This window comes from Lipotes vexillifer, unplaced genomic scaffold (genome assembly GCF_000442215.2).
Source record: "Lipotes vexillifer unplaced genomic scaffold, Lipotes_vexillifer_v1.1 scaffold163, whole genome shotgun sequence".
NCBI classification, from domain to species: domain Eukaryota; kingdom Metazoa; phylum Chordata; class Mammalia; order Artiodactyla; family Lipotidae; genus Lipotes; species Lipotes vexillifer.
In genome coordinates, this window is record NW_006788722.1 from 842,583 (window position 1) to 861,859 (window position 19,277).

The following is a 19,277-nucleotide window of genomic DNA, read 5'->3' on the forward strand; positions in this document are numbered from 1 at the left end:
CTTTCCCTCCTTCTTCTAGCCAACTCTTAACTTATCCTTGAATTTAAACATCCCTTCCTCAGGGGTGCTTGCCCTGACCTTCCAGGACACCATCTGTGGTTAGTATAAGCACTTTCAGTGCAACCAGCCCCCAAACCTGTAATCACCTCTGACACCCATTATGCTTCATTCATCTCCTCTTACTCAGGGCCTGTCAGTGCCACCAACCTGCACCTTCTGAGCACAGAGATGCTGACTGACCTATACTCAGCACATGATCACTGCTCAGAGTATATTAAGTAAATGAATAAATGAATAAGACTGTCTCATAAAGTTTCTTTCCAGAGTGTGTAAAATTTTACTTTTTTTTTAGAGTAAAATAGTGAAACAGAATTGTTCTAATTCTGACTTTTAAAACTACAGGGAACATCTCATTCAATGGATCTCAGAACTTCAGTGAAAATATGGGTTTTACAATCATAGCAAGAATAATTTTATTTGTTCTAAAGTTAAATACATATTTTCCAAATATCCTATGGTTGATTATCCTGAGGCCAGATCCAAGCTGTTGCACATGGGTAATTTTGACAATGTTAGAGAACAAAATAGAGTCCAAAATCTCAGAAGAAAATCACAAGCAAAAAATCAATTTTTCAGAAAGATGTTTTTAAGTCAGTCTTTCAGAATCCATTTGTCTAGGTTTTCAGTTTCTTTATCTCCAAATATTCAACTCTAATTTCCAACATTTTCTTCACTTACACTTTTAGAGAGAATTTATAATCCATCTAGGTAGTATATGTACTATACCAAATGATTGTTTTAAAATATTTGGGAAAATATACATATTACAAAGTTCCACATCATTTTAACCCAGAACAAAGCCACTTGTTACTATTGCATTTAGATCTAGGAGTGAAATTCTAAGCTTCAATTCAAGCAGCTGGGATATCCTAGTCTCTTTAGAATCTAAAGTCCAAACCACTAATCTTTTTATTGTCTCCACAGTTTTGCACTTTCCAGACTGTCATACAGTTGGAATTATACAGTATGTCCTTCTCAGGTTGGCTTCTTTCATTTAGTAATATGCATTTAAGTTTCCGCTATGTCCTTTCATGTTTGATGGGTCTTTTTTTTTAAACACTAAATAATATTTCATTGTCTGATGTAGCACAGTTGGTTTAGGCATTCACCTACTGAAGGACATCTTGATTGCTTCCAGGTTTTGGCAACTATGAATAAAGTTGCTATAAATAATTGTGTGCCAGTTTTTGTGTGTACATAAGTTTCAACTTCTTTGGGTAAATGCCAAGGAATGTGATTGCTGAATTATGTGGTAAGAGTATGTTGAGTTTTGTAAGAAACCACCAAACTGGCTGTACCACTTTGCATTTTTACCAGCAATAAATGAGAGCTCTTGTTGCTCCACATTCTTGCCAGTTTTTGGCATTGTCAGTGTTCTGGATTTTGGCCCTTCTAATAATTGTGTATCTCGTTGTTTCTATTTGCATCCCTGATGATACATGATGTAGACATCTATTTACATGAGGTTATTTTTGCTAGCATTACTCCATGAAATTTCATTTTTACAATGTCCTAATTAGATTTCCAAGTGCTTTTCTATTAAAGTTATGACAGATTCCATGTTAGTTGTGCCATAACCCTGCCATACTGAGATGTGATCATTTAGAATAACATAGTTTATAGAGACAGTAACCCCCACAGCTTCTTGTTGTTAAAGAACATTTTCCTCTGGCTCCTCTTTTTATGGATACAGTTTTGGTATTTTAATACTTAAGTAGATTAGTGGGATTTAATTTTATTTAAACCCTACCATGTACAAAGAAGACAACTTGCTTATTTTTTATAAAGAACCTAAGACTTTCCCATAAGCTCGCAGATTCTCTTCCCCCAATGCCATCATATGGTGTCTGTCCCATTGATTTGAAACAGTTTGATTAAAATAACTTTGTTTTTTTTCAACTAATAAAGGCTCAGTCATGCTCATTTTCTTCCCAGTCCATTTCCTTTCTGAACTGGGTATTGGTGTATGTTGGGAGAGGTTGGGGCTGCTAATGTGACCACTGTTGGAGAGAGAAGCTCCTCTTCCCTGTGAGCTGCCAGCTGATCATCATCATGTTCCTGTTGCAGAGTGGCTGCAGATCTATGCAGGCCCCTAGATTGGCATCTGTTGAGGAAAGACTGTATTTTTTGCAACATCATTGCTCTTGCTGACTACCTTTTCCTTGGGCATCCAGATTTCTACCTCAGCAGCCAGCTCTTCCCCTCTTCAGGATCCTACAACCCTTCAGTCCTATTAGCATTTCACTGTCTCCTCACCAGTGTTCACAGGAATTTCTGGACCTCATACATGCTAGACACAGGACGAGTGGAACCAATGGCATTAGTTCCAGGTTATCTTTCAGCATCTTCTCCACCAATGCTGTGCTATTATTCTTATTCCATGTTGAATGAAGCCCAATTTAGGTCTTACTGTAACAATAATTTTCAAGCATCACCTAGGACTATTTGTTTAAATAAATACTTAGGCTTTGGCTCCAAGTCAGGGATTCCAACTTAAAAAGTCTGGGTTGAAATGAGACCATGCACCAGTATTTTGTAAAAACTCTCTGGGTGACTCTAATGTGTAGTACAAGTTGTTTATCACTGCCCAAGAGGATGCAGTTTCTTCAGGAGCTATCTGGATGTTTCTTCAACCCTCATATCCCCATGGAGAGGTTCATACCAAGGATGGGAGTAGATGAAGATCAACAATTCTCGAGTTTAGCTAACTTCTTCTGTTTCTATATCACTACTTTCCCCCAAGTGCCTACATTTTATATCTTCCTGCTTCTCAAAGTAGTATTTACCCTTCCCTTCTCTCTGAAACCATGATGGTGCATGGATTTCAGGAAGGGAAATGGTCATATTATTAGGACAATATATCAAAAGAGAATACAAAATATTATCTCCCTTACATATGTCTCCCTAAAGTATCTGTAACATTAAATAGGAATTTTTATAAAAGTCAAGTAAGGTATTAATAAGAATGCAGGCTTCCTTAAAAATATTTGAATTTCTATCCCCCTAAAAAACCACACCTTTAATAAATGTATCTTTTACATAGGTTTCCACAATTCTGTGGATTCATATTATTTGTTTCTTCAGTTACTGTCATTTCCTTAAACTTCTTTTCCTCTGGAAATAAACTGATGTAAAAATGTGTTGATTAAAAGTCTACTTATTTTCTTGTTGTTTAAAAACACTTTTGAAGCAAGCAATGTAATGATTTTTTTATTACTTTTTAATGGTGGTGATTGTTGCTTAACCTGCTTAAATGAAAAGGCAGAACTTCTTGAGAGATGGCATAAATCTATATAAAATAACATTGCCATCTATAGTCCATGATACCAGTGAAACAGTACAATTAAAAAACTCTTTAAGTTCATAACTCTCAAGTAGGATAATGTTATCCTCTTTTTCTGAGTAAAAACTGAATGCATTCAATGTTCAGAGACAATTCCAAAGTCATGTTGCTGCTATTGGGTGAAATAAAAAATTCACCAAGTCTTCTGGTTCAAAATTCAGTGTTCTTTTTAAAACAATGTATCTATTTGATTTCCTGTATCTGTGAATATACCAAAAGTTCACTTTCTGTCTAGATGATCCACCAAAAAAATAAAATTTAGGTAATGATCACAGTTCCAAGCAGTCCTTGGTCTCATTCTTGTCATTTACTCACATTTTTTGCTCATGTAGAAATGTTTCCCTATGTCTCAGCCAGGTCTTCCATTTATTTTCATTGGTGTAGCATTGCTCCTAGTGTTTTTTTTTTTTTAACATCTTTATTGGAGTATAATTGCTTTACAATGGTGTGTTAGTTTCTGCTTTATAACAAAGTGAATCACTTATACATATACATATATCCCCATATCTCTTCCCTCTTGCGTCTCCCTCCCTCCCACCCTCCATATCCCACCTTTCTAGGTGATCACAAACCACCGAGCTGATCTCCCTGTGCTATGCGGCTTCTTCCCACTAGCTATCTATTTTACGTTTGGTAGTGTATATATGTCCATGCCTCTCTCTCGTTTTGTCCCAGCTTACCCTTCCCCCTCCCCATATCCTCAAGTCTATTCTCTAGTAGGTCTGTGTCTTTATTCCTGTCTTACCCCTAGGTTCTTCATGACCTTTTTTTTTTTCTTAGATTCCATCCACCTCACTACAAATAACTCAATTTCATTTCCTTTTATGGCTGAGTAAAATTCCATTTTATATATGTGCCACATCTTCTTTATCCATTCATCTGTTGATGGATGGACACTTAGGTTACTTCCATGTCCTGGCTATTGTAAATAGAGCTGCCATGAACATTTTGGTACATGACTCGTTTTGAATTATGGTTTTCTCAGGGTATTAATGGTGTATGAAGGATTTCTTCTTCTATTCTCCTTGCACACGACTGTCTTACTTCAATATCTAGCAAATGCGCTGGTATCAGGCATTCTTGCCAGCTGCCCACAGCCAAGCAGGTGCCATACTTCAGTCTCACTATTGTATCTGTCACATGACATTTGAGTGAAATGAATTAGAGTGTTGATTATGACAATGATAAGAGATAAAAGTTGTTGAAGAATAATTTTAATAGAGCAGGCATTTAGTGTCTATGAAGTTTCATGTTTCCTCATCGATTTTATTCTGCCAAACGCTTCTCTGAATTACTGCAGCTCTATTTCCACCACCTGGGCATATATGGATTTATCACTTTACATGAGGGATCAGTGTAAGCCAAGATTAGAGGAGATCTACAATTTCTTGATATATTTTATGTAATTTTATTTTCATTCAGTTTAAGATATTTTTATTGCTATTTTAGAGCAGAGGTCTTTTTCTGGCTGAAAAAATATAAATGTTTTGTATTTATTAACAGTCACATGACTGCACACATTATGTTTTTACCTGCATGATTTTGCTTTTACTATGAGACATGGATACTGAATTACATGAAAAGCCTTTTCATCATCTGTAGATATCATATAGTTCCTCCTTGAGCTACTAATATTATAAAATTTTAATAATAGCTTTTCTAATGAACCCAGTTTGTACTAATGAGATGAAGCCAACTTAACTATAATGTACAAATCTGCTAATAGACTACTGCATTATTTCATTTGCTAATATTTTATTTTTTATGTATGCCTATATACTCATAACTAAAATTGTTATTTCTTGTTTATGTTATTCTTGTTAAATTTTTACATCAGAGTTATACAGTCATGGCAAATATACAACCTACTTTTCATTTTCTATACTCCAAAGACATTAAGTTGCAGAGAAAATACTTTTTCTTGATATAAAATTTATAGTGATATCACTTGGACTATGGGTTTTTAATTTTTGCTTTTGTTCTTTTAGCTTCAGAAAAGTATTTTTGAAGAGTACTTTTTACAACTTCTATTTGTACATAGTTATTTTTTATTTCTATCTTCTTGAATAAATACAGTAGTACATATTTTTTAGAAAATGAACCAACAATATCTAGATTATTTCCAAGTTATATAAAGTATTCTATCATAATTTATAATTTTCTTAGTTTTCTCTGCATCATTTATTATGTTATCTTTTTCACTCCTAATAGTATTTTATCTTATTATGTTTATTATATAGGGCTAGTTGTTTACTTACGTTAGTGAAAAAACTCAGGGAGCTACATTTATTTATTAGTACCAGTTACCATATCACATAATTAAAATGCCTCCAAAATGATTGTATGAATTGAACCTTCCCTACCAATCTCTATTTCCTTGGCTGATCCTTTTTTTTTTTTTTTAATATATTTATTGGAGGATAATTGCTTTATAATGGTGTGTTCATATCTGCTTTATAACAAAGTGAATCAGTTATACATATACATATGTCCCCATATCTCTTCACTCTTGTGTCTCCCTCCCTCCCACCCTCCCTAACCCACCCCTCTAGGTGGTCACAAAACACCGAGCTGATCTCCCTGTGCTATGCAGCTGCTTCCCACTAGCTATCTACTTTACATTTGGTAGTGTATATATGTCCATGACACTCTCACTTTGTCCCAGCTTACCCTTCCCCCTCCGCATATCCTCAAGTCCATTCTCTAGTAGGTCTGCATCATTATTCCTGTCTTGCCCCTAGGTTCTTCATGAGCATTTTTTTTTTTTAGATTCCATATATATGTGTTAGCATACGGTATTTGTTTTTCTCTTTCTGACTTACTTCACTCTGTATTACAGACTCTAGGTCCCTCCACCTCACTACAAATAACTCAATTTCATTTCTTTTTATGGCTGAGTAATATTCCATTGTATATATATGCCACATATTCTTTATCCATTCAACTGCTGATGGACACTTAGGTTGCTTCTATGTCCTGGTTATTGTAAATAGAGCTGCAATGAACATTTTGGTACATTACTCTTTTTGAATTATGGTTTTCTCAGGGTATATACCCAGTAGTGGAATTGCTGGGTCATACAGTAGTTCTATTTTTAGTTTTTAAAGGAACCTCCATATTGTTCCCCATAGTGGCTGTATCAATTTACATTCCCACCAACAGTGCAAGAGGACTCCCTTTTCTCCACACCCTCTCCAGCATTTATTGTTTGTGGATTTTTTGATGATGGCCATTCTGACTGGTGTGAGATGATATCTCATTGTAGTTTTGATTGCATTTCTCTAACGATTAATGATGTTGAGCATTCTTTCATGTGTTTGTTGGCAGTCTGTATAATTTCTTTGGAGAAATGTCTGTTTAGGTCTTCTGCCCATTTTGGATTGGGTTGTTTGTTTTTTTGATATTGAGCTGCATGAGCTCCTTGTAAATCTTTGAGATTAATCCTTTGTCAGTTGCTTCATTTGCAAATATTTTCTCCCATTCTGAGGGTTGTCTTTTTGTCTTGTTTATGGCTTCCTTTGTTGTGCAAAACCTTTTAAGTTTCATTAGGTCCCATTTGTTTATTTTTGTTTTTATTTCCATTTCTCTAGGAGATGTGTCAAAAAGGATCTTGCTGTGATTTATGTCATAGAGTGTTCTGCCTATGTTTTCCTCTAAGAGTTTGAGAGTGTCTGTCCTTACATTTAGGTTTTTAATCCATTTTGAGTTTATTTTTGTGTATGGTGTTAGGGAGTGTTCTAACTTCATTCTTTCACATGTAGCTGTCCAGTTTTTCCAGCATCATTTATTGAAGAGGATGTCTTTATTGTATATTCTTGCCACCATTATCAAAGATAAGGTGACCATATGTGTGTGGGTTTATTTCTGCACTTTCTATCTCATTCTATTGATCTATATTTCTGTTTCTGTGCCAGTACCATACTGTCTTGCTTACTGTAGCTTTGTAGTTCCTTGCCTGATCCTTAACATGCAGTACTGGGAACTGACCAAACACTTTCAGTGTTTGAATTCCACTTGTTCTTCATGCACACACATGTGTGAACGCACACACACATGCACACACATACAACCTTGCTTTCAAAAGATAACATCATTACCTTTTTCCTTCCTCTTTGAAAAGTTTAGGCAGTCTGGTTTTATTCTGCAGGAATATTTTAGGATATTGCTTCATAAATATATTGTGTGCTGATAGGATATTGGTCTGGCTTGAAAGACAGAGATAGAGAGACAAGAGAGAGAGACAGAGAGAGAGAAATTGCATTATAAGCGTCATAAGAAAATAGCTTCTGAGGAAAAGATTTTTAACTCAATATATACAACTTAATTCTATACTATTTAGTCTAAAAAGAAAATGACAAAAATATGAAACATAAACTTTGTATGCTTTAAAAATATCCACTATAAAAATTGTCTATAGTGTGTTTCAGTGAGAAATATTTTAAGAATATGAAATTCAGGACAATGTCAATTGTCAAAATTTTAATTTTTAAGTTGACACTTCTTAAAGTTTTTTTCTGTAATTTATTAAAGCTCTTGTATAAAATATACCACATAATGAAAATTCCCCCAAAATGATTCACATAGTTTACATATACATTATTGAAAAGTATATTTATCTGACTCTTTGCAATGACTTATGAGTCTCATGCGCTATTTTAGGACCAGAATAAAAATGTCTTAGACCAAAAGTTCAGCATTTCCCAAATCCAGATCAATGGAATCATCTGGGTTGTTTTTTTAAGTACAGATTTCTGATCCTTTTCCTGATGAAGCAAGAGCTCCAAAGGTTGAGTCTGGGTGGGCTTCTCTATTTTAACTATCAGCCTCCAAGTGATTCTTATTTGCAGTTAAGCTTCAGTACACTTAAAACATTTAAAAATGTAAATAACAAGATCCACTGGAATATAGCAAATTGACATTCAGTGTCAGGTAATGACATTTGTTTCTGGAAAATCTGCCCTTTTCAATTTTCAATTGACAACCACCATGAAAAGCTGGTCAGCTTCTTAAAATGTTGAACATTCATCTTGACAGCTTATATCAATAATTATCAAAAACAATCATGCTTAAATCTTAGTCAGTATTTGCCTCATGGCAATGAATATAAAAATCCTTGAGAAGGCTTTTCTTATTTCATTGTCAATGTAAATAATAATACCTTAAAATATTTATAACAGATTTTTTCTCTTGGCCAGAGTTCATAAACACCATGTTAATTCTTTACACAAAACAAATACTATATACTTTAATAATCCTATTTAATTTAATTTAACTTAATTGATTCAAATAATGCAATATGAATGTGATTTAATATGACATTAGAAATGTTCATTCCTACTATCTCACACTATATAGTAGACCAAGGATCTACTATCTTTTTTTAAATTCCAACCACTGAAATAACTGGAAGATTTCACAAGGTCTTTCTTCTTTCATTTTTTTCTATTTGGAACTCAGATTTTACAATCATCTGTTTTACAGGTCTACCTGTTATAAATCTAGTACTTCTTATATGACAAACGTTGTGCTAAGGTCTTTACATTATTTTTGTCTCATTGTATAGTTATATAACCTGAAGAGGCTGATATTCCTTAATTCCCATTTTACACATAAATAAACTACAAACAATAATTTGCTTAATTCATGTTACTAGGAAATGGAACAAAGAGTTCATATGAAAACTGAATTAACTTCTAAACCCATCCTCTTAACTTTTTGGATATACCACCCCTGTAAATAATAAAACATGTTAGTTCTTACTATGTGCCAGGCATTATTCTAGGCAGTTTACATGTATCAGATCATTTAATCCTTACACAACTATATTAGCTGATACTCCTATTGTCTCCATTTTGTAGGTAACAAAACTAAGGCTCAACGAAGTACAAAAGTGTGATTTAAAAAATTTTTCTACATGGAGCCCATGCTACAAGACTTGGAATCTTAATCCAATCTGTAATCTAGATAAACCATCTTTGGAGTGGCTAAGAAGCTTACACCAAAATGCTAAAACCTTCACTCTTGTCCTTTTCTATGTGTATGACTGAGATGTCTGCTTTATCTAACCCTTGAGAATTTTCAAGATGTGGTGGCTAGTATACATGTACCTGGTGTTTATAATTTATGTCTCCAAATTAGTGTGCCCAAGAAGTGAAAGAGGTGGAAGGTTGAAATGGAAAAGTCAAATGCTAGAGTTAATTTTCAGAATGAGGCCCTAACTACCCTATAATGCTCTGATGGATGTTCTATATCACAAAATGCAATTTGGCAGTCTACTCCTATTTCTGAGTCTCTTGTCAAAACAGAAACATATAGTCCTATGTGTTTAGTAGGAATACATTTTGTTTAAAACCATGTGAAATTTGTAAATGAATGCCCCTAAATGTGGATAAGAGAAGTAGATTCAAAGAAACATGAAATAAATGTAATTAGAAAGCTAAGGACAAAGAAAGATTTAGAATTATAGGAGGGTTGGAGAGTAGATCATGGATCCAAATAACTATTTGACAATTTGAATGTGGTCCAGAAGATAATTTCATAATTTCCCATGCTATGAGCAAACACTGTCTATGAACAAAATTTGCCATTTCACTGAAGTATATATGCAAGGAAATTTACCTACAAGGAAAAAACTCCAACTTCTTCAAGCAGATGAAGAAGTGCATGCAAAACCTATAGCTGAGGAAATCAATCAAGATTGTGGAGAAGATATGGAGCTTACCTCTCCATTCAAACACATCAAAAATACAACTATATGAAGAACAATCCTCACTCAAAACTAGAAACTGGCAGAAGGAATCCTGTACAACCAAGGCTATAAGATACACACATAATCAGGTAGGAAGGGAAAAAAAGTGATCAGGTCAGGACTCTGCCCCTGGGAGAGGGCTCAGAGGAAAAGGGAGATAACACGGGAGACACCACCCTGGGGAGTGAGAGCCACAGACTTGGCACCTCAATCCAGAGGTCCTACATGGCAGATATGAGCCCTCTTGGCTGGTTGGAGGACTGCTGGGACTAAAGGGAGGGCTGTGGGAAGCCTGGACTCCACTCGTGAGGAAGAGCACATTGGCTTGCACCCTAGTCAAGCAAACACTCAGCCCTGCTCACTCCATGTCACAGTGTGGCACTGGATCTGGAGAAGGCACAAGTAGGGAAAGATCTGACCATAGGAGACAGAGGTAACCTGGTACTGGAGAAGAGCCTAGGTGGGGTGGCAGTAACCATTGTTGGTGCTTACTAAAGCAGTGCATTAGATGCAGCTCAGATCTCTGACAGTGGCTCACAGCTCACTTCCCAGTATATACTAAGAGCCTACATGGGCCCTGCTTGGCCTGTGGTATGGGTCCACAACAGGGTGGGGTTGGAGGCTGGGGGCAGTGATTGGCTGTGAGGGACAAAGGGGACTTGCACCCGAGGCTGCATCTGAGTGTAGCAAGGGAAACAATTGCGGGTGCCTGCACAGGCAGCACATCAGAGACAGCTTGAACTTCTGTCTGAGACCAACACAAGAATCTCCTGCTTCAACACTACCTCCTCTGGGGCAAGGGGCCCAATGCTGAGAGAGGGGAAAACACACACTTAAATGGAATAGAGACAGCTGGAGCATGACCCAGAAGGCTTCTGCTCCAGCAACTTGGGGTCAGATGCCACCCCAATTGGGTGATGATGGCAACTGAGCAGACAGGATGTCCCACCTCACAACCCACTGCAGCTCCAGTGCCTCCATCTCCAGCCACACCCACTACCAAAGTGAAAGCTGCTAGCACATGCTAAGGAAAACTGTGAATTGCATCCATGTAAATATAGCTCGCCTACCAAAGGCACTGGGTACATGCAGTCTGTATAGGGGTGCTTCCACATAACAAACCTTCAAGACAACAATAGGTAACCATTTCACCTAAATATATAGAGACAGAGAAAGTTAAGCAAAATGAAAAGGCAGAGGAACTGGTCTCAACTTAAAGAGCAAGAGAAAACTCTTGAAAAAATAAATAATGAAACAGAAGTAAACAATTCACCAGCAAAGAATTCAAAGCATTGGTAATAAAAATTGTGGTTGAATTAGGGGGTAAAAAATACATGTACCCAGTGAAAATGTTAACAAGAAACTAGAAAATATAAAAAAGACCCAGTCAGAAATAAAGAACTCAATAGCTGAAATTAAAAAATACACTGGAGGGCTTCCCTGGGGGCACAGTGGTTGAGAGTCCGCCTGCCGATGCAGGGGACACGGGTTCATGCCCCAGTCTGGGAAGATCTCACATGCTGTGGAGCAGCTGGGCCCATGAGCCATGGCCTGCTCTGAGCCTGAGCGTCCAGAGCCTGTGCTCCGCAATGGGAGAGGCCACAACAGTGAGAGGCCTGCGTACTGCAAAAAAATAAAAAATAAAAAAAAACACTGGAAGGGCTGAATAGCAGACCAAGTTATACAGAAGAACACATAAATGATCCAGAGATAGAATAATGTAAATCACCCAATAAGAAGAGCAAAAAGAATTTTTTAATGAAAACAATTTAAGAGATCTCTGTGATAACATTAAGCATATCAATATTTGCTTTCTAAGGGTCCCAGAAGGAGATGAGAAATTGAGATGGAGATCAAAATTTTAAAAATACTTAGAAAAAAATAACAATAAAAACACCTAACCCAAAATGTATGGGAAGTGGCAAAAGCACTTCTAAGAGGGAAGTTTATAGCAATGTTATCTTACCTCAAGAAACAAGAAAAATCTCAAATAAACAAACTAAACTTACACCTAAAGCAAGTAGAGAAAGAAGAACAAACAAAACCCAAAGTTAGCAGAAGGAAAGAAATCATAAAGATCAGATCAGAAATAAATGAAATAGAAACTAAGAAAACAATACCAAAGATCAATGAAACTAAAAGTTGTTTCTTTGAGAAGATACAAAAAATGGATAAAGCTTTAGCCAGACTCAAGAACAAAAAGGGAGAGGATTCACAGCAATGAAATTAGAAAAGAAAAAGCAGTTACAACTGACAGCACAGAAAGACAAAGGATCTTAAGAGACTACTACAAGAAACTCTATGCCAATAAAATGGACAACCTGGAAGAAATGGACAAATTCTTAGAAAGGTATAACCTTCCAAGATGGAACCAGGAAGAAATAAAAAATATGAACAGACCAATCACAAGTAATGAAATTGAAACTGTGATTAAAAATCTTCCAACAAACAGAAGCCCAGGACCAGATGGCTTCACAGGCAAATTCTATCAAACATTTAGAGAAGAGCTAACACCTATCTTTCTCAAACTCTTCCAAAATATAGCAGAGGGAGAAACACTCCCAAACTCATTCTATGAGGCCACCATCACTCTGATACCAAAACCAGACAAACATATCACAAAAAAGAAAATTACAGTCCAATATCACTGATGAACATAGGTGCAAAAATCCTCAATAAAATACAAGCAAACAGAATCCAACAACACATTAAAAGGGTTATACACCAAGATCAAGTGGGATTGAGCCCAGTGATGCAAGGATTCTTCAATATATGCAAATCAATGTGATATACCATATTAACAAATTGAAGAATAAAAACATATGATCATCTCAATAGATGCAGAAACAGCTTTTGATAAATTTCAACACCTATTTATGATAAAACCTCTCCAGAAAATGAGCATAGAGGGAAACAACTGTAACATAATAGATGCCATATATGACAAACACAGCCAACATTGTTCTCAACGGTGAAAAACGAAACCATTTCTTCTAAGATCAAGAAAAAGACAAGGATGTCAACTCTCATCACTATTATTCAACATCGTTTTGGAAGTGCTAGCCATGGCAATCAAAGAAGAAAAAGTAATAAAAGGAATCCAAATTTGAAAAGAAGAAGTAAAACTGTCTCTGTTTGCAGATGACATGATACTATACATAGAGAATCCTAAAGATGCTACCAGAAAACTACTAGAGCTAATCAATGAATTTAGTAAAGTAGCAGGATACAAAATTAATGCACAGAAATCTCTTGCATTCCTCTACCCTAATGATGAAAAATCTGAAAGAGAAATTAAGGAAACACTCCCATTTACCATTGCAACAAAAGAATAAAATACTTAGGAATAAACCTAACACCATACACAAAAATAAACTCAAAATGCATTAAAAACCTAAATGTAAGGCCAAACACTATAAAACTCTTAGAGGAGAACATAGGAAGAACACTCTTTGACATAAATCCCAGCAAGATCTTTTCGACCCATCTCCTAGAGTAATGAAAATAAAAACAAAAATAAACAAATGGGACCTAATGAAACTTAAAACCTTTTGCACAGCAAAGGAAACTATAAACAAGATGAAAATACCACCATCAGAATGGCAGAAAATATTTGCAAATGAAGCAACTGACAAAGTGTTAATCTCCAAAATATGCAAACAGCTCATACAGCTCAATATCAAAAACCAAACAACCCAATCAAAAAATTGGTGGAAGACCTAAATAGACATTTCTCCAAAAAGACATCCAGATGGCCAACAAACACATGAAAAGATGCTCAGCATAGCTAATCATTAAAGAAATGCAAATCAAAACTACAATGAGATATCACCTCACAACAGTCAGAATGACCATCATCAAAAAATCTACAAATAGTAAATGCTGGAGAGAGTGTGGAGAAAAGGGAACCCTCCTACACTGTTGGTGGGAATGTAAATTGGTACAGCCATTATGGAGAACAGTATGGGGGTTCCTTAAAAAACTAAAAATAGAACTACCATATGACCCAGCAATGCCACTACTGGGCATATACCCTGAGAAAACCATCATTTAAAAAGATACATGCACCCCAGTGTTCATTGCAACACTATTTACAATAGCCAGGACATGGAGTCAACTTAAATGACCATCAACAGAGGAATGGATAAAGAAGATGTGGTATATATGTACAATGGAATATTACTTAGCCATAAGAAGGCACGAAACTGTGCCATTTGCAGAGACATGAATGGAGGTGGAGACTGTCACACAGAGTGAATTAAGTCAGAAAGAGAAAAACAAACATTGTATATTGCTTTTATGTGGAATCTAGAGAAATGGTACAGATGAACCTATTTGCAAAGCAGAAATAGAGACACAGACCTAGAGAACAAATGTATGGATACCAAGGTGGGGAAGGGGGGTGAAATGAACTGGGAGATTGGGCTTGATATATAATCACTACTATGTATAAAATAGATAACTAATAAGAACCTACTGTATAGCACAGGAAACTCTACTCAATGTTCTGTGGTGGTCTAAATGGGAAGGAAAATCAAAAAAAGAGGGGATATATGTATACGTATAGCTGATTCACTTGCTCTACAGCAGAAACTAACATAACATTTTAAAGCAACTATACTTCAATAAAAATTAATAATAAAAAAACTCAGTGAATGAGAGATTAGAGACAGGTGTATAAGAAATTAATAAACTTGAAAATATGTCTTTAGATATTCCCAAATGCTTCATAGAGTAATAAGGAGGTGTAAAACAGAAAAAAAGAATTATAAAATATTTATTCTTTTATTAATTAAAAACATTTATGGAACCCCTAGGGTATTCTAGTCTCTAGTAATAGAAAGACTAATAAGATAGGATTTCTGTTTGGGTTGACAGACTACTAGTTGACCCCACCCAAACTCACTCACCACTTCTTCCCAAACACATGGTTGCCCAGCTAAAGACTACATTTCCCTGCTTCCTTTCAACTGAAATTAACCTAAGAGAAAGTTCCTGCCAGCAGAATGTAAGAAGTAATTCTAGAAATTCTGCCTCCTTTGTCAAATAGGAAATTGCTTTCTTTGACTTCACATTTTTCCTTTCCATGAAGTGGAAACCAGATGTGGCAATGGCCTCTTCAACTGTATTGAAAAGAAAATGACAAGCTGATATCAAAACACCAAGATGAGGCCAACACACATCCCTGAATGATTTCATACAGTAGAACTTCTACATACAACCAGAGCGCCACTTTCAAACTAAGGATGAAAAACCTTTTACTTAAACCACAGCATTTTTTAGTTTTATTGTTACATCATACTGGCAGTTACCTTAATCTAATGAAAACAGCCTTCAAGGAGCTGCCTATGTTAAAATAGAGGGGAAGAGACTTTAAACAAATGCATAAGAAATTATCAGGAGTGCTCTGATAGAAAACAATACAGAGTCAAGTGGAAATGGAGAAGACAACTCTTCTTGGAGAAGGAGATTTCAGGTTGAACATGAAGATTACTTCACCTATTTATTGGTACGTGGGGATGAATGGGAGGATGGTATTTCAGACAGAAAAATCAGTATGAGCCAAAGTACAAAGCCCTCAATAACATGGTGCAGGTATAGTCAAGAAACCACCAGTCATGTCATGGCTGGGAGGAAAGGAAGAGTCACTGGGAGACAAGGCTGGAGGTGTAAAAATCATCCCATTATAAAAGCTCTTGTAAGTAATGTGATTATAACTGACTTATCCAATGTGTGTCTAATATGGAGGGAAGATGGGATTCTACAATTTAACAGTTTCTGGCTTGCACAGCTGGGTAGATAATTTTGCCATTCACTAAGATAAAAGTGTGGATGAAAATATAGCTTCAGCTTTATACAATATAAGACTAAAAGTTTTTTATGTCAAATCAGATTTATATCTTTCCTTTTGCAAATGAGAAAACTGAGCCCTGAGAGTTTAACTGATATTCCAATAACCTCAATCACATTTAGTGGCAGAGCAATAGCTAGAAGGTGAATTCTTTCAGACTCTCAGCTTAAAGTCTTTTTGGAACAGATGTATAGGGAATAAAAAGCTATGAAGTTTGCTGCGAGACAATCTGAACCTTGAAAAATAAATAAAATTAAACTTGGTATAGGGGAGATTAATAAGTTTATCAGAATAAAGGAATTGGTAAAGAAGGGTGCAGGTTTAGGGGATATTTACTCAGGAGTAAAATTCACATCAGCAAATAGTAATAAGAGTATATTGATTGTCCCAGATTCTAGAGGACTTCAAATGACAGATAAAGGAGATTTATTCAAAAAATACTTAATGTGCACTAATAATGTGTCAGATACCATTATAATCACTGGGAATACATCAGCAAATAAAAAATGTTTTGTCCTCATGAAGTTTTCAATGTAGAGAGAGGAACAATAAAAATAAATTTGTAGCTATATGTCAGACATACTATTAAGAAATGAAAGCAAAAATCAGGGGATAATAAGTACTAAGAGTATCTGTTTCATATAGGCTGGTCACAGAATGCAGAGACCTGACGGATGTAAGGGATAAAGGAGAGTAGACATCTGAAGAAAGAGCATTCCAGATAGAAAGTACAAGTGTGAAGGCCTTGAGGCAGGACCATACTTGGTGTGATAGGAACAGAGCATGGAGACAAATATGGCTAGAGCAAAATAAGCAAGACAGTCTTGTCTAGAAGAAGTGGTCAGAGATGCAGTAGGATGTGATCATGTATGACCTTACAGGCCACAATGAAGTTCTTAGTTTTACCTTGAGTGATATGGGAACCATTAGAATATTCTGAGCAAATAATATTCTGGGGTATATTTTAACAAGATTCATCTGGCTACTGTGCCAGCTACAGACTGTAAAAGGACAAGGGATGGAGCAAGAAAACCAATCAATAGGCTACTGCAGTAATCCAGGCAAGAGCACTGGTACTCTGGATCAGGATGGTATTAGTGGAGGTGGTAAGAAATGGTTAGATTCTGGATATATTTTGAAGGTAGAGCTAACAGGATATCTTTCAGGTTAGATACGAGGTATAAAAGAGAAAGATAGCAGGCTCTGATGACTCCAAGATTTGGGGCTTGACCTTGAATTTGCACAGTTGCCATTTATTAAAATGTGGATACAGAAGGTTAATAGGTGAAAAGAAAAAAATCAAAATTTATGTTGTAGATTTGTAAAGTTTGAGGTGTCTGTTTGCTATCTACGTGGATTTGACTTTATCTTTTATGTGGTGAATAGTCATTGGATAGTCTTGAGCAACGAAATGATAGTAAAATATATTAACCTAAATGTATCAAAGAAATAACATTAGAAAACTATCAAAGCAAATGTAGGTTCCCACAATCCTCTACTCAGGTTTGATTAATTTGTTACAGTGGCTTAGAGAATTCAGGAAAACAGTTTATTTAGTTATGTTTACTAGCTTATTACAAAAGGATATGATAAAGGATATAGATGGACACCCTGAAAAAAGAGATTCACAGGGTAAATTACGTGGGAATGGGTGCAGATCTTCCATACCTTCTCCAGGCATCACTATCTCAGCACCTCCACGTGTTCACCAACTCAGAAGCTCCTTGAACCCAGTCTTTCTGGGTTTTGATAGAGGCTTCATTACATAAACATGATTGATTAAATTATTGACCCAGAGGTCAGGAGGTGGGACTGAAAGTTCCAACCCTCTAATCACATTGTTGGTTTTCCTGGCAACTTGGATCCTTAGATGGGGTCCAAAAGTCACCTCATTATCATAACAAAAGATATCTTTATCACTCTCATCAGTTAGGAAATTCTAAAAGTTTTAGGATCACTATGCCAGAAATGGGGACAAAGACCAAACATATACTTCTTATTGTAAATCACAATGCCACAGAGGGTTATTGACATTTTGGATGGAGCAATATGCAGAATTTTACTGCACATTGCCATTTACAATGCCCAACCCCTACCCACTTAATGTCAGTGCTACCTCCTAGTCATTGTGGAATCTATAAGTGGGTACACATTTCCAAATGTCCTTTATGGGCAGTACTGCCTCAGTTAGAGGATCTTGCTCTAGACAACTGAATATAAGACTATGAACTTTAGGCAAAATAACATTAACAGGCACACCTTGGATCACAAGCCTCCAACTTGTTCTATTAAATAAAAGTAAGATTCCATCAGTCTCTGCCACATTTTCTGCCACCACAAAAGATAACAAGTCTGTTCTGATTGACAGTGCCAACTGGTAGCTACCAATGAAAACTATTCAAAATAAAAATTGACTTCATTCCAGACAGAGCAATGTTTGTGGGACAGCTCAGTTAATTTTTTTTTATGTGTACATAAACCACCTTTTTAAAGCTCTTCTTATCTCCCCTTTCTCTTCCAAACCTTATTTTCCTTAAAAATAAAAATCACGTTTTTCTTCATATATTCATGTTTATGTCAAACAATGTCCATGTCTGATAAGCCAAGTCCAGGAGCCTCCTTAAAATCATCATAACTGCTCTACTAATTTGATGTAGTTTACCTTAATTGGAAGCAATCAGGGAAAAATAATTACTCAATGTTTTCATGTTTTAATTACTTACTATAATTTAAGCAATATCATTTTTCTCTTTCTGTCATAAAAGTATATAATTTAAAGATATATTTTGGGGAAACTGGGCACATTTAATCATCTATAAATTAAAGAGTTTCCATCAGATGATTTCTAAGTTGATTTCTTCTTGTACAATCCTCTAACTCTACAATATTGTGTCTATGGGAAAATGCTGAATGCTGCGTAATCAACTTATTAGTGAACTTTGGGCTAAAACTTATTTATGGGCTAAAACCTATCTGTAAGTATAAAAATATGCAATCAACATAACTACATCTGTATTTGAGTATAAATGGCTACATATTGGTAATATTAATCACTAATAAAGATAGAACTTTTGCTATATCCTAGTCAAAAACCAAATTGTTTGACAAGGACCATTTTTATACAAATGTACAAATGCAAATGCATCATAACTGTCTTTTATACTTCCAAGTTTATAAATGTTTAAATATTTCTGTATGAAGTTACAAAAGTACTGACCACAAAGGAAAAAGCAGTTATGAAGAGGTAGCCTGATTTTTTTTCTATTTGAAACTTA

At 35.6% G+C, this 19,277-nt stretch overlaps 1 protein-coding gene across 1 annotated transcript in view; it reads right to left on the minus strand.

Annotated features, from left to right (window-relative positions):
* Positions 1-8,496, minus strand: part of CNBD1 (cyclic nucleotide binding domain containing 1) — a 422,393-nt gene extending 413,897 nt beyond the window's left edge. The window contains 2 exon segments of the mRNA XM_007472370.1: positions 7,501-7,608; positions 8,492-8,496. Of these exon segments, the coding sequence (XP_007472432.1) occupies positions 7,501-7,608; positions 8,492-8,496 (113 nt within the window).
* Positions 8,497-19,277: the final 10,781 nt, after the last annotated feature.